This window comes from Thalassophryne amazonica, chromosome 10, assembly GCF_902500255.1.
Source record: "Thalassophryne amazonica chromosome 10, fThaAma1.1, whole genome shotgun sequence".
In the NCBI taxonomy this organism is placed as follows: Eukaryota; Metazoa; Chordata; class Actinopteri; order Batrachoidiformes; family Batrachoididae; genus Thalassophryne; species Thalassophryne amazonica.
In genome coordinates, this window is record NC_047112.1 from 46,660,294 (window position 1) to 46,683,346 (window position 23,053).

General features: G+C 40.6%; 1 protein-coding gene across 1 annotated transcript in view; it reads left to right on the forward strand.

The window, feature by feature from the left end:
* LOC117518727 (xyloside xylosyltransferase 1-like) overlaps window positions 1–20,347 on the forward strand; it is a 70,008-nt gene extending 49,661 nt beyond the window's left edge. Inside the window, 1 exon segment of the mRNA XM_034179949.1 lies at window positions 19,901–20,347. Coding sequence (XP_034035840.1) covers window positions 19,901–20,297 — 397 coding nt within the window. The 3' untranslated portion in view covers window positions 20,298–20,347.
* The last annotated feature ends 2,706 nt before the right edge of the window (window positions 20,348–23,053 follow it).

Sequence of the window (23,053 nt, forward strand, 5' to 3'; positions counted from 1 at the left end):
TCTTACCGCGTTGGCTCAGGAACACTTCAGAAAACCATTGTCGGTTAACACAGTTCGTCACTACATTTACAAGTGCAAGTTAAAACTCTACCATGCAAAGCAAAAGCCATACATCAACAACATCCGGAAATGCCGCTGCCTACTCTGGGCCCGAGCTTATTTGAAATGAACAGATGCAAGTGGAAAAGTGTGCTGTGGTCTGGTGAGTCCACATTTCAAATTATTTTTGGAAATCATGGACATTGTGTCCTCTGGACAAAAGAGGAAAAAGACCATCCAGATTGTTACCAGTGCAAAGTTCAAAAGCCAGCATCTGTGATGGTATGGGGGTGTGTTAGTGCCCATGGCAAGGGCAACTTACACATCTGTGATGGCACCATCAATGCTGAAAGGTACATCCAGGTTTTGGAGCAGCACATGCTGCCATCCAAACAATGTCTTTTTCAGGGACGTCCCTGCTTATTTCAGAAAGACATTCTGCACGTGTTACAACAGCGTGGTTTTGTACTAAGAGTGCGGGTACTAGACTGGCCTGCCTGCAGTCCAGACCTGACGCCCATTGAAAATGGTGGAACATTTTAAAGCGCAAAATATGACAATGGAAACCTCGGACTGTTGAACAACTGAAGTCGTACAACAAGCAAGAATGGGAAAGAATTCCACCTGCAAAGCTTCAACAATTAGTGTCCTCAGTTCCCAAATGTTTGAGTGTTGTTAGAAGGAAAGGTGATGTAACACAGTGGTAAACATACCACTCTCCCAGCTTTTTTCAAACGTGTTGCAGGCATCTATTTCAAAATGAGCAAATATTTGCACATATACAATAAAGTTTATCAGTTTGAACATTAAATATTTTTTTTTCTTTGTGGTGTATTCAATTGAATATAGGTTGAAAAGAATTTGCAAGTCATTGTATTCTGTTTTTATTTACATTTACACAACATCCCAACTTCATTGGAATTGGGGTTGTATTTATATATATATATATATATATAGAGAGAGAGAGAGAGAGAGAGAGAGAGAGAGAGAGAGAGAGAGAGAGAGAGAGAGAGAGAGAGAGAGAGAGAGATGGTTTTAGGAGCTTAACAGCGCAGATCCATGTAACTTTCAACACTAATATTTCAGAATGTGTGTGTATTCGAGTAAGTTTAATACTTTCCTGACATAATTTAATGTTAATTAATTTTACAGGCTCGATATCCATGTCAGAATGGCATTTTAATAATGCATTTTGCAAGTGGTTTTCTGTTTAGTCGCGAATCCCCATTGAAAATGCATTATATCTGGGAACGTCATCAATATTTTGCCCGGTTAGGAGGTGTCATGTCGCTGTCCAGGAAGGGACGTTCGCGTTTCGTGGGCAGCATTGGGAGTGCGGACTCTAGTTCTCATTGCACTTGTAAGGACGTGGGAGGTGATGGTCTTGGGGAGGTGATGGTCTAGTGGTTAAGGTGTTGGGCTTGAGACCAGAAGATCATCGGTTCAAATCCCCACCTGATTGGAAAAGCACTAAGGGCCCTTGGGCAAGGTCTTTAATCCCCTAGTTGCTCCCGGTGTCAAGTGAGCGCCTTGTATGGCAGCACCCTGACATCGGGGTGAATGTGAGGCATAATTGTAAAGAGTTTTGAGCGTCTGATGCAGATGGAAAAGCGCTATATAAATGTAGTCCATTTTACTTGTACTTGTGTATTTATCTAGTGTAAACACCATGTGTATGTATTTGTGTATGTGGTGTATTTATTGGTAGTGTGATCATCATAGGGTGTCTGGGTGGTCACTCACTGTATGTTTTTAAATGAGCCTCCCAGGGATGCAAAATGAATTTCAGTTTTAAACTGACAAATAAAGTATATACAGTGGGGAAAATAAGTATTTGACCCCCTGTCAGTTTTGCAGGTTTTCCCACCTCCAAAGAATGGAGAGGTCTGTAATTTCTATCGTAGGTACACTTCAACTTTGAGAGATGAGATGTACTTTATTGATCTCACAGTGGAGAAATTATGTTTACACTCCAATTACCTCAGACAGCAATTAGTCCACAATTATTACTTGTTTAATGTAATAATGGCACACATCAGAATTAAAGACAGCACATACACATTTGACATTGTTTATGTGCACTAAGTTTGAAGAAGTCCGTTATCCGAATTGAAGCAAGTGGGTGAAGGTCACGCAGCAAACCTGAGATGTACCACCGTCAGCTTGGGGGGACCAGCTGCAGCTAAAACTGCACCGCCCCCGCAGAAGGGGAAAGGAGTGACGTGGGCAGAAGCCGGAGTGGGGGGTAGGAGGGGAGTGGGGGGAGGGAATGGAGCATGCTTCAGTCCTATGAAAACAGTTTGTCTTTGTGAGTTGAGATAAGAAACAGCCAAATGTTCCCCAGGCCAAAGACATTCCTCTGGAGGAAAACAGTTGGGCAATTTGTCCTTCAGGCTTGATAAGTCTGCAGTGTTGTGGTTTGAGCAGTGAAAAACACTTTTAACAGTTCCACTTGAACAACCAAATCCCAATTACGAATTAAAAATATTCCCAATTATGAATTAAGAATATTCACCAGCCTCCGAAATCTTCAACTTCAACTGCAAGGCACGCATCTGCTCCAAGATGTCATCCAATTTGTGTCTGAGTTCAAGAGTCATCGCAGTCTGAGAATGCACTGCCTTGCCAACCTTGTTAATCATGACGGACAAGCGAGGGGTTCCTGATGCCGCCGTCTTGCCAATTTTCCGGTAGATCAGGGCAGCACATAAGCCAGAAAGTACCAGCCCTGTTACCATAAGATCAAAAATGACTAAATCCTCAACGTCGTCAATGGAGAAAGGCGCCAAGCATGCAATACACCAAGACCCCCAGGAGTCGAGAACATAGCCCGCAAGATATGTTCCATCTGGGCAGGTAGGGTGCCCCAGTCCTGACCTTCTTGTAGAAAAGATGGTGTCAGTAGCGCTCAGAGACCAGCTGATCAGTTCCATGGTTAATCCAATAGTAGTCCAGTAGATTCAGTATCCACAGGAATTCACAGTCTGGTGAAGTAGGGACTTGAAGGTTAAAGCAGAGATAAGGCAGAGGTGAGGAGATGCAACCGCCATCGTCAGAGTCCCAAGCTAATAGAGAGACAGAATCTAAAAAAAATCCAGAAAATCACATTGTATGATTTTTAAATAATTGCATTTTATTGCATAAAATAAGTATTTGACCCCCTAGAAAAACAGAGCTTAACAATTGGTACAGAAACATTTGTCTGCTACCTTGAAATGCTTCTTATGGAGCCCCTCCTTAGTTGCCCTGGCTGTGTGTTTGGGGTCATTGTCATGCTGGAAGATCCAGCCATGACCCATCTTCAGTGCTCTTACTGAGCAGTCGTCCTGTCCCCTTTGCAGAAGAGCACCCCCAGAGTATGATGTTGGTTTTCTTGGGGTTGTTCTCATCCTCTAAACATAGTAAGTGGAGTTGATTCTCCCATGCCTCCTCTAGATCATCCAGATGGTCACTGGTGAACTTCAAACGGGCCTGGACATGTGCTGGCTTGAGCAGGGGGACCTTGCTGCCCTGCAGGATTTTAAACCATGACAGCATCATGTGTTACTAATGTAATCTTTGTGACTGTGGTCCCAGCTCTCTTCAGGTCATTGACCAGGTCCTCCTGTGTAGTTCTGAGCTTTCTCAGAATCATCCTTACCCCACAAAGTGAGATCTTGCATGGAATCCCAGACCGAGGGATATTGACAGTCATCTTGTGTTTCTTCCACTTTCTAATATATAATCATAACAGTTGTTGTCTTCTACCAAGCTGCTTGCCTGTTGTCCTGTACCCAGCCTTGTGCAGGTCTACAGTTTTGTCCCTGGTGTCCTTAGACACCTCTTTGGTCTTGGCTATGGTGAACAGGTTGGAGTGTGATTGATTGTGTGAACAGGTGTCTTTTATACAGGTAACAAGTTCAAACAGGTGCAGTTAATACAAGTAAAGAGTGCAGAATAAGAGGGCTTCTTAAAGAAAAATTAACAGGTCTGTGTGAGCCAGAATTCTTGCTGGTTGGTCGGGGGTTAAATACTTATTTTATGCAGTAAAATACAAATTAATTATTTAAATATCATACAGTGTGATTTTCTGGATTTTTTTTTTTTTTTTAGATTCTGTCTCTCACAGTTGAAGTGTACCTACAATAAAAATTACAGACCTCTCCATTCTTTGTAGGTGGGAATCAATAAAATGCACCTGTGTTCTTCATCCATAACAGACGCCTGCCCATACCATAACCCCACCGCCACCATGGGCCACTCGATCCACAACATTGACATCAGAAAACCGCTCACCCACACGATGCCACACACGCTGTCTGCCATCTGCCCTGGACAGTGTGAACCGGGATTCATCCGTGAAGAGAACACCTCTCCAACGTGCCAAATGCCAGCGAATGTGAGCATTTGCCCACTCAAGTCAGTTACGATGACGAACTGGAGTCAGGTCGAGACCCCGATGAGGACGACGAGCATGCAGATGAGCTTCCCTGAGACGGTTTCTGACAGTTTGTGCAGAAATTCTTTGGTTATGCAAACCGATTGTTTCAGCAGCTGTCCGAGTGGCTGGTCTCAGACGATCTTGGAGGTGAACATGCTGGATGTGGAGGTCCTGGGCTAGTGTGGTTACACGTGGTCTGCGGTTGTGAGGCTGGTTGGATGTACTGCCAAATTCTCTGAAACGCCGTTGGAGACGGCTTATGGTAGAGAAATGACCATTCAATACACGAGCAACAGCTCTGGTTGACATTGCTGCTGTCAGCATGCCAATTGCACGCTCCCTCAAATCTTGCGACATCTGTGGCATTGTGCTGTGTGATAAAACTGCACCTTCAGAGTGGCCTTTTATTGTGGGCAGTCTAAGGCACACCTGTGCCCTAATCATGGTGTCTAATCAGCATCTTGATATGGCACACCTGTGAGGTGGGATGGATTATCTCAGCAAAGGATAAGTGCTCACTATCACAGATTGACTGACTGGTTTGTGAACAATATTTGAGGGAAATGGTGATATTGTGTATGTGGAAAAAGTTTTAGATCTTTGAGTTCATCTCATACAAAATGGGAGCAAAACCAAAAGTGTTGCGTTTATATTTTTGTTGAGTGTATAATTACACTATATACTTACATTGAACTTATTAAATAAAGTCACTCACGCAAGCTTTTAATATGTAGATGATTTACTGCCCTCTGCTGGAATGGCATGAGTCCCCAGAATGAAATTAGCAACATCCATCATTCAGTGTTGTTAGCTAATATTCATAGTTTCTCCAAAAATATTAGTCCTATCAGCGTTCCATTTTGGCGGCGTTCATCCTTGAATCAAAATACATAAACGTACCAAACCAGCAAATGTCAACTCTCCCCAGATTCTTCGTGATCAAAGCCAAATGCACGCACACACACACACACACACACACACACACAGAGAGAGGCCACTTGGCTATTACAATGTAGATGTGACTTGGTCTTAGTCCTTTGGTTTTATATTGTACTATATTTTTCTAAAGTTTGCTCTGAGATGTGGACTCTGGAGTATTTTATGCTTTCAGTGGTTACACTTTAAATTTAACATTTGCTTTGAGGCATGAAGTGCTTCTCAGCCACTTTCACCCTCCTGCAGAGGCACTCTGATGTTTTCTAATTTGTACAGTGAGGTAAATAGGCTTTTGATCCACTGTCAATTTTGCAGGTTTTCTCACCTGCAAAGAATGGAGAGGTCTGTAATTTTTTTTTATCATAGGTGCATTTCAAATGTGAGAGACAGAATCTAAAAAGAAAATTCAGAAAATCACATTGTATGATTTTTAAATAATTAATTTGCATTTTATTGGATGAAATAAGTATTTGATCACCTACCAACCACCAAGAATACTGGCTCTCACAGACCTGTTAGTTTTTTCTTTAAGAAGCTCTCCTATTCTGCACTATTTACCTTTGAATTTGGTACCTGTATAAAAGACATCTGTCCACACACTCAGTCAATCACACTCCAACCTATCCACCATGGACAAGACAAAAGAGCTGTCTAAGGACACCAGGGATAAAATTGTAGACCTGTACAAGGCTAGGATGGGCTACAGGACAGTAGGCAAACAGCTTGGTGAGAAGGCAACAACTGGTGGTGTAATTATTACAAAATTAAAGAAACACAAGATGGCTGTCAATCTTCCTCAGTCTGGGGCTCCATGGCCAGTCTCCAGACCTGAACTCAATAAAAAATCTTTGGAGGGAGCTGAAACTCCAAACCTGAAAGATTTGGAGAAGATCTGTATGGAGGAGTGGACCAAAATCCCTGCTGCAGTCTGTGCAAACTTGGTCAAGAACTACAGGAAATGTCTGACCTCTGTAATTGCAAACAAAGGTTTCTGTACCACATATTAAGGTCTGTTTTTCTATTGTATCAAATACTTATTTCATGCAATAAAATACAAATTAATTATTTAAAAATGGATTAATGGGATTATTAACCATCAGATGACAATGTAAAACCTTTTAAATGATTCTAAAGTCAGTTTTAAGCAGAAACGAGGCGACGCTTTGAAATGACCAATGTGCAGACCAACGCATCAGCTAGCAACTCATGTAGCTGTCGCGCTCTGATCTATTCCTCTGTCTTTTATGATGAAATAATGCAGAATTTGTGTGGAAATTATTGTTGTACAAAAGCTTGAGATATCTGTCGCAGAGATAGATGATGACTGGAGTGCAGTTTGAAGCAGAAACGAGGTGATAATCTGTGAACCGTGGCTAATGACCCATGCGCATTGAAGACAGGGTGGACCCATTTTTAGGTGGGACCATTCGATCTGGGACACCGGTAGGTGCCATCAGGTGTGTTCTGTCACAAACATTTTCCACAAAGTTCTTCAGGGACATTAACCTTACTTTGACCTTTTGAACAATTCTACAGGAACAGAATTGCATTGACTGCAAAATCTGGCCATATTTTAGCTTACCATTAAAAATGTGCTGTGGTTGTAATTCTGTTACTGCTTAATTGCCCTTTTGCAACCAAGGCAGAAGGGGCTCGCCTTCATCAATCATTGTTTTTCTGATTTTCTAATGCCTATATAGGTTTTTCATTCTTAGCAGTCCAGTCTGCTTTCTTCTTTTTGTGTTTTGTGGAATTTTTGTTAAGAAAGGGATAGATCATATTTTTAATACATGATTTTTTTTTATTTTTAAATACACACACACACACACACACACAAAGATTTCAGATACACTTTGACATGATGGAGATTCGAGCCTGGATTTAATCTGTTGTTTTGTAACCTAATCCTACTCAACCCATCTCTGCCAGGAAGCTATGCAACTGGTGATGCAACAGGCCAACAGTGCACTACAGTGTTTCCCCTACAGTAATACAGTAATAATATAAAAAATAATGCAGACGATGTAACAAAAAATGATGGCAAGTATACATTAATTTGACTTTGAGATATATATGCGCGTGTGTGTGTGTGTGTGTGTGTGTGTGTGTGTGTGTGTGTGTGTGTGTGTGTGTGTATGTGTGTGTGTGTGTGTATATATATGTGTGTATATGTATATATGTTTTTCCTGTGCCGCCGCACTGCGTCGGCTGCGTCCCGACGCGCGGACCCGTCCACACGTGTTTCATTAAAAAATCTCCTTTAACAGTGGAATATCCGGATAAAATGCTGAAACCGACTTCTTCTGAAACTTCTCTGTTCTCTCACGACGTCCTGGATCAATAGAGCCTGAAATGTGGAGGTTTTCAGCTTTTAACAGGCTGATGACGGCGCCTGAGAGCGCTGCGCGACGTCTCGCACCGTGGGAAGTCCTTAAAGCGACAGTATCACCTCAAAATCTCTCATCAGCCGTTAAAATTTTCACTGAAAACCAGCTTAATTTTTCGAACCGTGTCCACTTCGATGTGTCTCACAGGTTTAGAAAAAATTTTGATCAAACAAAGCGCCAGTCTCTCAGCAACTTCTCAGACAAAGGAATTCTGACGAGGGGCTGGACGACTCCTCCCACAAGGAGTGCCCACAGGCGAATGACGTCACCGACACGCTTGGAAAAACTCATGCATGCGCACGAGGGTTCAAGCATGTCTGACGTAAAAACATATGAATGAAATCCATGTAGTTTTTGAAAAAAATAAAAAGGACCTATACTTTATGGACAGACCTCGTATATATATGTATGTGTATATGTATATATATGTGTGTGTGTGTGTATGTACACACACACAGTGGGGTAAAAAAAGTTTTTAGTCAGCCCCTGATTGTGCAAGTTCTCCTACTTAGAAAGATGAAATAGGTCTATAATTTTCATCATAGGTACACTTAAACTATGAGAGACAAAATGAGAAAAAAAAAATCCAGGAAATCACATTGTAGGATTTTTAAAGAATTTATTTGTAAATTATGGTGGAAAATAAGTATTTGGTTAATAATAGAAGTTCAACTCATTACTTTGTAACATAATCTTTGTTGGCAATGTCCGAGGTCAAACATTTCCTGTATGTCTTCACCAGGTTTGCACACACTGTAACTGATATTTTGGCCCATTCCTCCATGCAGATCTCCTCTAGAACAGTGATCTTTTGGGGCTGTCACTGAGCAACATAGACTTTCAACTTCCTCAACAAATTTTCTATAGGGTTGAGGTCTGGAGACTGGCTTGGCCACTCCAGGACCTTGAAATGATTTTTTTCGGAGCCACTCCTTCGTTGCCCGAGCGGTGTGTTTGGGATCATTGTCATGCTGGAAGACCCTGCCACGTTGCATCTTCAATGCTCTCACTGATGGAAGGAGGTTTTGGCTTAAAATCTCATGATACATGGCCACGTTCATTCTCCCCTTAATACAGATCAGTCGTCTTGTCCCCTTTGCAGAAAAACAGCCCCAAAACATGATGTTTCCACCCCCATGCTTCACAGTAGATATGTTGTTCTTGGAAAGCAGCTCAGCATTCTTCTTCCTCCAAACATGTGTTGAGTTTTTACCAGAAAGTTCTATTTTGGTTTCATCTGAGCACATGACATTCTCCCAATCCTCTTCTGGATCATCCATATGCTCTCTGGCAAACTTCAGACAGGCCTGGACATGTACTGGCTTAAGCACGGGGACACGCCTGGCACTGCAGGATTTGAGTCCCTCTCTGCGTTGTGTGTAGCTTTTGTTGCTTTGGTCCCAGCTCTCTGCAGGTCATTCATCAGGTCCCTCTATGTAGTTCTGGGATTTTTCTTTACTGTTCTCATGATCATTTTGACCCCACGGGATGACATCTTTCGTGGAGCCCCAGATCGAGGGAGATTATCAATGGTCTTGTAAGCCTTCCATTTTCTTACAATTGCTCCCACAGTTGATTTATTCACACCAACCTGCTTGACTTTTGTAGACTCACTCTTCCCAGCCTGGTGCAAGTCTACAATTTTCTTCCTAGTGTCCTTCAACAGCTCTTTGGTCTTGGCCATGCTTGAGTTTGGAGGCTGACTGTTTGAAGCTGTGGACAGGTGTCTTTTATACAGATAACGAATTCCAACAGATGCCATTAATACAGGTAACAGGTGGAGGACAGAAGAGCTTCTTAAAGAAGAAGTTACAGGTCTGTGAGAGCCAGAAATATTGCTTGTTTGTGGGTGACCAAATACTTATTTTCCACCATGGTTTACAATTAAATTCTTTAAAAATCCTACAATGTAATTTTCTGGATTTTTTTTTTTTCTTTTTTTTTCCTCATTTTGTCTCTGATAGTTGAAGTGTACCTATGATGAAAATTACAGACCTCTTTCATCTTTAAGTAGGAGAACTTGCACAATCAGGGGCTGACTAAAACCTTCTTTACCCCACTGTATGTGTGTGTGTGTGTGTGTGTGTATATATATATATATATATATATATATATATATATATATATATATATATAAAATCATTCACTGTATGCCCCCCCCCCCCCCCCCCCCCCCCCCGTTACTTAAAGGGGCAAAATTTAGGAATTTTTCACATACACATAGCTGAATTTTCATTTTGATGTCTCAAAAAAATTTAATGTGTAAAAGCTAGAAAGTGCGCAAATGTTTTCGTGTAACTATACATTCTCTATAGTGCCAAACTACTCTGAAAAGGACCAGACACTTCTTTTGTGTACCCATCAGCTTTCAGGGAGCAGGCTGTTTCTTGTCCTGAATTAAATAGAGGACACATTTAGTTGAGATAGCAGGGCAGAGTGTTCCTGCCATTTGCTAATGCTTTCCATTCTTTTGTGAGTGGCACAGACACTTCACTTGAAGGAATGGCAGTGAAAATTAGAGGCAGGAGACGATGAAACTGTGAACTGGCAGACCAGAAGGAGCGACACTTGTAGTGTATCTGTCTGGTTTAATAGACTGTGTTGAGTTTTCAGCAACAGAAGAACAGAAAATTGCCATTCTGATAGGGAAAAGTGCTGCATTTGTTCTCAAGTACTTGTATCATGCAACTTCACAAAGGCAGAAATAGCCATGTTAAGCAATTTAATGACAATAAGAATGTCACCACAGGGAAAAGAGAGGGTGGTTGATCAGGCTGCTTTGTGAGTCATCCTGAAAACTCAGCAGGAATCACATTATGTTGCTGGACATCATAACCATCTATAGAACAGAGTACAGTCAGAATCTCTGACATTTTCACATTGAATTTTGAGGTTAGTTGGGAATGTGTTCAGGCCTCTGTTCACTGATTGACTGGATGCTGGATAAGGTCATGGAGTCCAGTGATTCTTGGAGCATTCATGGATGAGGAAAGTTTCACTGGCCTTCAATTTTTAGATGATGCTGTGATATTTGTTGTATTTATGGATGACCAGCCTACAGTTGTGGGGAGCTGGAGGGAGGAGTAACTCTCTAAATTTTTCCTGGAGACCAAGATCCAGGTTTTGAATTACTTCCTGTATTCGGCCACCAGCAGTGTTTGTGTATGTGGTGGAAGTGTCCACCTTGTTGAGAGTTCCACTTTGTAATGAAATTTGTTGAAATTAATTTATTTCGTTTACATATCACCCAATAAGTCTAACCTTATCAGCCCCGAGAGCAAACACAGGTGACAGTTGTAAGGAAAAACGCTTCAGATGATATTGAGGAAGAAACCTCAAGCAGACCAGACTCAGATGGGTGACCCACTGCTTAGGCCATTATAACAATTACAAAGTTTTACAAAGATGAAGAAACAGAAAGCAGGAAATCAAACAGCATAACATAGCAAAAGAAAAGAAGATGAATTTGATGAGAAGTTCACACAGGTGTTTGCAGCACAAGCAGGGGTCATCCAGCATTCCTCATGCCGTCGGTGGGCCTGTTCCTGCGACAATGTCCATTCCAAATGCAGACTGCAGTGTGCAGCACCAGCTTCTGGCCTGGCATCTCACAGTCAGTCTGGCCCACTGCAGGTTGTAGCAGTCATTCCTGCAATCCTATGTAGCATTATCAGTACCTCGGGCAGAGAGAAAAAGAGCAGAATCTGTCAGCTAGAACAACTACACATAAGTTATAATTCATTGGCAGTAAATCAACAGGAAAGCAGAAAAATTGCTAAGGTGATCGCCAGCCGCGAGCCCTAAGCTTCACTAAGAGTCCCCGAATTTAGATGAAATTGAGGCAGAGACCTGTTCCATTGCTAATAAAATGGCTTTAAAAGGTTAGGAAGCATATTCCATACAATGCCAGTATGCTAACCGTACGAGAGGGAGAATAAATGTGTTGGAAGTCTAAACTTGAAAGTCTCTACAGAATCTGACTGTTTTATCTCTGTAGGGAGATCATTCCACAAAACAGGAGCATAAGAGAAGGCTCTGTGGCCCGCAGACTTTTTATTCACCCTAGGGACACAAAGTAGTCCTGCACCCTGAGAATGCAGAGCATGGGCCGGTATGTAGGGTTAGATTAGTTCAGTTAAGTAGGAAGGTGCTAGTCTGTGAATAATGTTATAAGTTAATAGCAGAACCTTAAATCTGATCTCACAGGGACAGGAAGCCAGTGAAGAGATGCCAAAATGGGTGAAATGTGGTCAAACCTTCTGCTTCCTGTCAAGAATCTGGCAGCAACATCTTGGACCAATGGGAGACCCCTAATGCTGGACTGTGGTAAACCAGAAAGTAGAACATTGCAGTAGCCCAATCTAGAAGAAACAAATGCATGAATCAGGGTCTCATATTTCACAGGTGGAAGAAAGCAGTCCTCGTAATATCTCTAATCTGTAGGTCAAAGGACAATGTAGGATCAAAAATTACCCCAAGCTTAATTTATGAAGTCCAAAAACACCTGGAAAGAGTCCACGAGTCATGAGATTCCTGGACAGATGGTGACGCTGATACCTTTGCAGGTTGATGAAGCCACAAGTCTTCACAGTCCTGGTGCTCCAGGTCTTAGTGTATGGTTGAGACCTGGACATGAACCATGGATCCAGAATGACTGGACATCTTAATTTTTAGGTACCTCTAGAGAATCTTAGGGTACTGTTAGAATGATTTTGCTTCAAATGACCAAGAGTCATACATGTATTACAACAGCTATGTAGCACATTTTAGTGAGCATGATCCAGTTCATAGGTTTCTCTGGACTGAGGACTTCGGCTATTGGAAAAAGCAGGAAATGACCTCTTAATCATCTTGCTGCAGCAGACAGACGACTACTCTCTAGTAGAACAAGCCATAGTTGATCCATGATCTGTATGGACTGCTCCCCAGATCATTATATAATAATAATCATTATTCTGCTGAGCAGAATAATGATCTCATCCATGACTAAAAACTGTATCTGAATCTTGAGTTTTGTGATCTGTTGCACTGCTGCTACTTTAGAAAAATACTTTAAAGTTAAACTGCTCATCTGCCTGGATGGTTGTTTGTCAGATAGGACTAAAGCAATTGTGTTTGGGGAAGGATGGAGAACTCTCAACCATATTGTTTTTGTGTCGTGTCCCCCCCCGCCTTGGCAATTGACAAACTCTCTGGAATTAATACATTTCTGATGAGCAAATTAAATAGAAGTGATTTTATTATGGTTGAAGCTTTATTATAGATGTGAATTTCACACAACATAAATTAAAAAAAATAAAGAGAACAAACACATCCATAAGACCCCCCTTTTTCCCAAAAGCTTTCTTGGGGGGGAGGTGAGCACTGAGGAGGTATTTTGGACCTCGTTCCGCTCGGCGATATGACACCCTTTTCCGCATCTTGTAGATTTCACGCTGGCCGACCTCCAGAAACTCATTTCAGGTCTGTTGTGTTAAGGTGCCTCTGTCTGTTGCGTGTGCTGTCTGCCCACTTGTTGAAAATCAAATTATCAAATGTACTTTATTGACCATAAACTATTTATTTAATCTCTACCCACTTGGTTTTTGCTGTACAACTTATGAATTGATGAACTGGCACGTTGTTTCAGCTTTACACTGGTTCCATAGTTGCAACCAAAGTTGTTCAGGTTTCTCTAGTGCTTAATTTTGAGGTGCAAAAAGAACACACAGGTATTTTATATCAAAGGGATGACATAGGTGTTTTAGTAACTGTAAGCACATGTCGTTCTGAAGAAAACAGTCTCAGCTAAATAGTTCCTGATGTTGTGTAAGAACACCAGGCATATTTTCATTCTTATGTCATGACACTCCTGTATTTTAATGTTTTAAAGAAAACATAATGGAAGAAAATGCATGATTATCAACCTTTACTGTATATTTATAAAAAAAAATCTGAAATATAGCGCCAAAATGTACAGAATGACCACAATTTATGATGAAGCAAATGCCCTTAAACTTAATATATTGTGCCATAAACGGAAAAATATAAAAGGCAGTGTAAATAATTCCTTTCTGTTGCTGAACATGTTTCAGGGTACGTTTTAAGAGAGATTAATGCTCCTCGGGGGTTTGGGGTCCTTGCACACCAAAGCAGTGTGTATTTACGTGCAGAGCTGCTGGAGAATTGCACAATGTAACAGATGACATCCATCTGAGAGAACTGCTCTGCTCCCAAAAGATTTAATCAAGCCAGAATCAAATGCTTTCAATATTTTCCCATGTGTTCATTTGCATCACAGCGATTGACAGGAAGCAGCTGCTTGTAAATCTTTGACAGTGTGTAGACACGGCTCACAGGAATACTAATGATCTATGAAGAATCACAACTTGGAAGCTTGAAAGGTGTGTATTTTGTAGCCTCCTGCCCCACAGAAGGTGGCAGCTGTGGTTTGAAAGCACGAAACGTAAAATATTTGGGGAAAATTTGAAAATTTCTACTGCGGCTTATTAATTGTTTAAAGATGTCACAAACAGTCATTGTGTTTCCAGGAAAAGAAACAAAATGTACATAGTTGTTTTGGCATCAGATGTTTTTTTGTTTTTTTTCTTTGAACAGACTTTTCTATCAACGACTCACATATCAGTTATTCATCTGCCTGCTGATCAAACTCAAACTAATTCTGATATACAGGGCAACCTTTATAACTCGGCAATTGACACCTTTAAGGACCTTTTTTGCTGTGCTGGTGACATCATGTAGCTTGTACAGCAACAGTGTAGATGGCAATGTGCCAGAGCTGGCGTCGGGGTGAATTCCACAGCAAAACTCTGCTATGGATAAGCTAAATCTGAGCCCACCCTCGCCCATGCAGTTCAGTGGAAATACTGCTGATAAATGGAAACATTTCAAGCAAAGATTTTAATTATATCTGGCTGCCAATGGAGCGGGAGGAAGAGATGAGAAGGTGCAAGCCCAAATCTTACTTCATGTGATAGGGGAAAATGCACTGGACATTTTTAACAGCTTCCAGATTGAGCCAGAAAATCTCAGAGGAACCTCGGTTCAAATCCTAGCCTGACTGGAAAATCACCAAGGGCCCTTGGGCAAGGTCCTTAATCCCCGAGTTGCTCCCAGTGTGTAGTGGGCGCCTTGTATGGCAGCACCCTCACATCGGGGTGAATGTGAGGCATTAGTGTGTAAAGTGATTTGACCGTCTGATGCAGATGGAAAAGCGCTATATAAATGCAGTCCATTTACCATTTAGACGTATTAGATGTAGATGTGATTTCTTTTTCTTTTTTCTTTTTTTTTTAATAAATTTGCAAACATTTCCAAAAAACTTTTTTCATGTTGTCATTATGGGGTGTTGTGAGTAGAATTTTGAGGGGAAAAAAATTATTTTACTCCATTTTGGAATAAGGCTGTAACATAACAAAATGTAGAAAAAGTGAAGCGCTGTGTGAATAGTTTCTGGATGCAGTGTAATAATCCTACAGCAAGAAACTGCAGCTCACATCAAGCTACTACAAAGCCAGTTGATGATGTCATGTAGCATACTGATAGGCTTATGGAGCGCTTTTGTACTCTTTGGAAGGTGACAGCTGTTTTTGATACGGGCCATGCGGGCCATCACCCTGGGCGGCATTTATGGAGGAGCAGCACCATGGGGACGAGCACTTTAAAAACATTTTTAAAATAATAATAATCTCCACCGCAAATGGTTTCTTGTCACTATGTAGAATTGGCAAATTGGCACCCCCTGCAGGCAGCTACAGGCACCCCTGCTTGCTGAAGCAGTGAGATGGTGAAAGAAAGGGGAGGCGCACACTGCATGCGGAGGATAGTTCATATCTGGGTTTCTCTAATGGGAGGGGGAGAGGTGATTCGTGGCCTAAAAAGTCAGTTACACCTCGACTTTCTTCCAAATAAAGCACATCTCATTCATGAAATTCTAAATACAGGTTTATAATTCCTGCACATTTTTCTGAATTGTGTGACATGTCCTGCCGCACACGGAGAGGATTCAGCTATGGAGAGACGCTCTCCTCCCATCTGCTCCGCTTTGGCACCGTCCACTTAGGACGCAGCGCAGAACCAGAACTGCAGATAGACAGGGTGTAAGAACAGGTTTGAATCTGCCCACTTGTGGGGAAAAAAGTTTGCAGAAAGGACAGCCTGCCTATTTGTAAAGACTTATGTTGTGTTCACATTACAAGCTGAAGTGACTGAATCTGATCCTTTTTTCTGTACCTGCAAGAGTGTGTGTTTTTACAATAAGTTTCCAGCAGCTGGCAACTCTGTTGTCATGTACACTGACAAAATAATAATAATAACAATGATAATGAAATTTAAAATTAGGCTTATCATCATAATTAACTGATTTATTTAATGGAGAAAAAGAATCATTTGATTTAATTGGTATGGGGATGCTAGTAACATTTCAGTTTAGATTTTTGTTTGATCCACAGATAAAGACCAAAAATTGGGAGAAAAAAAGGCAAAGACTGCATGATCAAATTTCTGTCAAAGCTATAACATTTGCAGATTAGTTAATGCTAAGTATTTACACATTTAGCCTAATATGTACAAACATGAAGCTAAATGTTAACACAAAGATGCACCTTAATAAAAGAGCTAATTGTTCCTTCTTGAAAGACAGATTAATTGTCTGTTTGTTCAAACTTGCAATTCATAGATGTTTTGTTTTGGAGTAATATTGTAGCCTGCCGGCTTTTGGTGTCAATTTCAATTGCAATTTTAGGGGCACTTCTAAAATATTAATAATATAATAATAAAAAATGGCTGTTTGTGCAAAATTTTGTCTTTTTTTTTAAGGTGGGGGGGGGGTACTCGGACAGTGTGTCACCCAAGGAGTAATTCAGTGTAGAACCGCCACTGAGTGACAGCTTGGACGGAAAACTTAAACACTGCTGGTCATGTGAAGGCAGAGTAATGACCTACTGTATATAACTTTTTGCACAGGCACGATTAGAACACACACAGTTTTGCCCATAGAAGTTAAATTGCTAAAGATTTTCAATAAATTCTATGCACAATGACAGACTATATCATAATTCATTGTTAGTTTATTTATAGGAATTTACAGAGCAAGAGCAGTATATGTGAGATTTTACCTTGTATGTCATATTTGGAACAATATGGTAATCATCTGTGTGTTTCAGATGTGGAATGATTGACTTCTATCAGATTATTTCCCATTACCTCTAAGTGCCAGGCGTGCTGGATCCTGGTGCATTGCGCTTTAGATGACAGACTCAACTGAGAGGTTTTCTGTCAAGGAAACTGATCTGCTCACAACACCCACTGGATCATTTATGGGAGCAGCCACCACAGCTCCTCAAGTTGTGTGCACAAATGAGTGCACTTGCTATGTGCATAATGTGGATGCTAGTCATGAAAATGAAATGAAACTAATAATCACACTTGCACTGTGCTGATGTAACAATCCCTTTGAATGTGTGGTGACCTGTTCAAGCCATGTTGTGCTCCATCACCCTCTGTGTGCTCATAGGTTCCCAACCCATGCATGAAATCACACTAATTTGTTAATGTCATTAACATCCAGGTTACATTATTTACTATTTCACAGCCTAGAACTCACAGCGGCCTTTATGAAGTTAAACCTTGCACAGCTGAAAAGCTTGTCTGATCTGGAGACGTTGAATATTAGCAAACATACAACATTTCTAAATTTCTTAGTTTAGTGTTCAACATTTTGGGGTTTGTGTGTTTTGGCAAATCATGGTGCTGAGTTAGCATAATCGTCTGCCACTCCTGGACTGGTTCTCTTCAAGCCTCTGGCACTCCCAGTATCACAGACCGAATGGTCCACCCCTAAAAATTGGTCCACTGCGCATGCGTCATTTTGGAGCTCAGCAGCTCGTCTGAGACAGAGTCTCTTCACCCAAAGCGATCAAATGGATTAATGGGATTATTAAGCATCAGATGATAAAGGTAAAACCTCTTCAATCATTCTAAAGTCAGTTTTAAGCAGAAATGAGGCAATACGCGGTGACGCTTTGGAAAGACCAATGCGCAGTGAGCACGTCAGCTAGAAGCTTGTGTAGCTGCGGCGGTCTGATCACTTCATCCATCTTTTTTTGATGAAATAATGCTGAATTTATGTGCAGATGATTGTTGTACAAAACTTCAGATATCTGTAACTGAGGTACAGTAGTGTACAGAATAATAGTAGTGCTATGTGACTAAAAAGATTAATCCAGGTTTTGAGTATATTTCTTATTGTTACATGGGAAACAAGGTACCAGTAGATTCAGTAGTTTCTCACAAATCCAACAAGACCAAGCATTCATGATATGCACACTCTTAAGGCTATGAAATTGGGCTGTTAGTAAAAAAAAAAAAAGTAGAAAAGGGGGTTTTCACAATAATAGTAGCATCTGCTGTTGACACTACAAACTCAAAACTACTATGTTCAAACTGCTTTTTTAGCAATCCTGTGAATCACTAAACTAGTATTTAGTTGTATAACCACAGTTTTTCATGATTTCTTCACATCTGCGAGGCATTAACTTTGTTGGTTTGGAACCAAGATTTTGTTCGCTTAATAGTGTGCTTGGGGTTATTGTCTTGTTGAAACACCCATTTCAAGGGCATGTCCTCTTCAGCATAAGGCAACATGACCTCTTCAGTATTTTGACATATCCAAACTGATCCATGGTACCTGGTATGCGATATATAGGCCCAACACCGTAGTAGGAGAAACATGCCCATATCATGATGCTTGCCCCACCATGCTTCACTGTCTTCACTGTGAACTGTGGCTTGAATTGAGAGTTTGGGGGTCATCTCACAAACTGTCTGCGGCCCTTGGACCCAAAAAGAACAATTTTACTCTCATCAGTCCACAAAATATTCCTCCATTTCTCTTTAGGTCAGTTGATGTGTTCTTTGGCAAATTGTAACCTCTTCTGCACATGTCTTTTATTTAACAGAGGGACTTTGCAGGGGGTTCTTGCAAATAAATTAGCTTCACACAGGCGTCTTCTAACTGTCACAGCACTTACAGGTAACTCCAGACTGTCTTTGATCATCCTGGAGCTGATCAATGGGTGAGCCTTTGCCATTCTGGTTATTCTTCTATCTTTTAATGGTTGTTTTCCATTTTCTTCTACACGTCTCTGTTTTTATTGTCTATTTTAAAGCATTGGAGATCATTGTAGATGAACAGCCTATAATTTTTTGCACCTGCGTATAAGTTTTCCCCTCTCCAATCAACTTTTTAATCAAACTACGCTGTTCTTCTGAACAATGTCTTGAACGTCCCATTTTTCTCAGGCTTTCAAAGAGAAAAGCATGTTCAACAGGTGCTGGCTTCATCCTTAAATAGGGGACACCTGATTCACACCTGTTTGTTCCATAAAATTGACGAACTCACTGACTGAATGCCACACTACTATTATTGTGAACACCCCCTTTTCTACTTTTTTTTTTAATAATAGCCCGATTTCATAGCCTTAAGAGTGTGCATATCATGAATGCTTGGTCTTGTTGGATTTGTGAGAATCTACTGGTACCTTGTTTCCCATGTAACAGTAAGAAATATACTCAAAACCAGGATTAATCTTTTTAGTCACATAGCACTACTATTATTCTGAACACTACTGATGATGACTGGAGTGCAGTTTGAAGCAGAAACAAGGTGATAATCGGTGAAACGTGGCTAATGACGCATGCGCAGTGAAGGCAGGGCGGACAGATTTTTAGGGGGTCTGCGACACCAGGCTGCTTCTCTTCAAGCCACTGGCACTCCTCGAGTGGTTGTGTTTTGGATACAATCCTGCTTGTTCAGCAAATTTAGAAGAGTGGGACGAGAAACCCTAACATTGTTGAATGTCACTCAGTAAAGATTAGAATGAAATGCACTTTGTACAGGTAGAAAGTGTGAAATTGGGTTCTTGCTTGTCTGTATTGTGTGTTTTATGAATAGTTTGTGGTGTTTTCTTGGCTTCATCATGAAAAACACTTTTCCATAATTTTCTTTGGGTCCAATTTCATGCTTTTACAAGTCTGGGTTTGTGAAACTAAATATTTTGGTATTTCTGTGTGGCTAACCGACTATAGCTAACACTGCTGTGTCCGTCTTAATTAACAGACACGCATTCTGGCAGTATCGTAAGGAGAATCCCAACACCAGAGTAGGAGAACCGCCTCCTGATGGCCTACCAGGCTTCAACAGTGGTGTGATGTTACTGGACCTGGGGGCAATGAGGGCCTCGACTCTCTACAACCAGCTGCTGGAACCTAGCAGCGTAGCCAAGCTAGCCGACTACTATCACTTCAGGGGCCACCTGGGTGACCAGGACTTCTTTACCATGATTGGCATGGAGCATCCTGAACTGTTTTACACCTTGGCCTGTGGCTGGAATCGCCAGCTGTGCACCTGGTGGAGAGACCATGGATATGGAGATATTTTTCAACTGTATTACCGATGTGATGGACCAATATATATCTACCACGGTAACTGTAACACATCTATACCAGATGATTGAGTTGTGACCTGAATGATGTCAGTATTATAAAGCTGAGTTGATTAATAGAATTATGATTCTTCTTTGTCTTTGATAAGGAGAATTCACTGTCTGCAGCCGCTGAATCTGTCTCCTGCTGGTCAGGAGATAGTCGAGTACAGTCCTCATTTTCATCTTGAAATAACACATCATCCAGTGTCAGTGTTGAGTGACCTACAGTGTAAATGTTTCTACCTCTGTCTGTTCAGAGTTGCAGAAATATTTTTTTATCCTAGTGGTAGGGACCAATAGCACCAATTTTGTTACTGGTCCTCCTGATCCAAGTTGGTGGCCCCAGGTATTTGGAAGCTCAGAGCCTCTGACAGCAAGCCTCAGTGTAGCATTAATCATAATATAATGCGCATGTATTCAATCAATATTGTATTATTAAATCTATAGCATCATAGAACATATTCATTTTGTGTTGAATGTATGTAAAGTAATAAACATTTGCTTACATGATCCTCTGCTTTCATGTGAATGTACTGTGCACTTTATACTTCGCTTTGTAATTCTGCCCTTGTGTTCTTCCTACGCAGAAAAAACAGCTGTGTAGACTCTATAATATTTTTTTTTATGATTGCTGAAGAAAATCATTTTAAAAATTCACATCACATTCAGATTTTGTAGTGAATTACAATAGTTGATCAAAGTTAACTTATGTGTGCCATGTATGGGAATGCAGTGTTGCTATGGTAACTCTTCCTGAGGCTATCTGGACCAGCTCTGCTGTGCTACTCTTTCTGTGCGCTCCTGTTAAAGATCTTCTATTTAAGCTAACGTATGGACACCACATACTTTTACACGATTCTCCTTGGTCCTTGGTGTGACTGAGTGGCTCAGCACAGGTCTTCTTAATCTGCAAACAGCGACTCAGTTATTTGAGGAGCAAGATTGAAAAAAAAAAAAAAAAAGCCAGCCTTGTTGAAGACTTTAAATCACAAGACCGACAAGATTTTTAACTATCATCGGTCTAGCAGGGGAAAATATCCACTGGTCCGTATCCTCGGACCAGTGGATTTTTCTACCCCTGCTGTTTCTTGTAAGGATTGCAGAAAATGTAATGAGATGATTTTTATGAAACATAATCTATGGTTGTCCTAAGATGAACAAGTTGAATAAATTTTAAGTGATCCTGATGCAGAACCCATAACTACCATATTTTTCTGGAGTCTAAGTTGCACCTGTCCAAAACAACAACGAAAGTCTCTTGAAGAGGAAAAAAAATAACCGTATAATTCACACCAGAGTATAAGTCACAGTTTTGTTCTATATGTGGACCCTTTTAAACAGTTTTCTTGAGAGTGAGTTTGACAATGGACAGGATATCAGTACCGCATGTGCACGCTACATCTGCTGTTACTTACAATAAGGACTTTTTTTTTTTTCTTTATGCAAAAATAAGCAAGATTGACAATTCAAGAACTTCGTATGGACACATTGACCATATGTTGTCACATTGTTTGTATTTCCTAGTGATTGATGTAAATTAAATCCAAAACACATTCAGTGATGAAAATGTTCATATAGCATCCCCTGAGTTTTCTAAAGAAAACTGCCTGGAAAAATTATGATTTGTATTAAAAATAATCATCTTCAGTTTCTCCAGTTACTTAACTACTCCTAAAATGAAATGACTACAGTTCTCACCTTTTAATAGTTTTCTTGAGAGTGTGTGTTTTTTTTTTTAAGATTCTGTCTCTCACAAGTTGAAGTGTACCTATGATAAAAATTACAGACCTCTCCATTCTTTGTACAGTAGTGTTCAGAATAATAATAGTGCTATGTGACTAAAAACATTAATCCAGGTTTTGAGTATATTTATTATTGTTACATGGGAAACAAGGTACCAGTAGAGTCTCACAAATCCAACAAGACCAAGCATTCATGATATGCACACTCTTAAGGCTATGAAATTGGTCTATTGGTTAAAAAAAAAAAGTAGAAAAGAGGATGTTCACAATAATGGTAGTGTGGCATTCAGTCAGTGAGTTTGTCAATTTTGTGGAACAAACAGGTGTGAATAAGGTGTCCCCTATTTAAGGATGAAGCCAGCACCTGTTGAACATGCTTTTCTCTTTGAAAGCCTGAGGAAAATGGGACGTTCAAGACATTGTTCAGAAGAACAGAGTAGTTTGATTAAAAAGTTGGAGAGGGGAAAACTTATACGCAGGTGCAAAAAAATTATAAGCTGTTCATCTACAATGATCTCCAAAGCTTTAAAATGGACAAAAAAAAAAACAGACGCATGGAAGAAAATGGAAAACAACCATCAAAATGGATAGAAGAATAACCAGAATGGCAAAGGCTCACCCATTGATCAGCTCCAGCATGATCAGAGAGAGTCTGGAGTTGCCTGTAAGTGCTGTGACAGTTAGAAGATGCCTGTGTGAAGCTAATTTATTTGCAAGAATCCCCCGCAAAGTCCCTCTGTTAAATAAAAGACGTGCAGAAGAGGTTACAATTTGCCAAAGAACACATCAACTGGCCTAAAGAGAAATGGAGGAATATTTTGTGGACTGATGAGAGTAAAATTGTTCTTATTGGTGTCCAAGGGTCGCAGACAGTTTGTGAGACGACCCCCAAACTCTCAATTCAAGCCACAGTTCACAGTGAAGACAGTGAATGACATGACATGATATGGGCATGTTTCTCCTACTATGGTGTTGGGCCTATCACATACCAGGTATCATGGATCAGTTTGGATATGTCAAAATACTTGAAGAGGTCATGTTGCC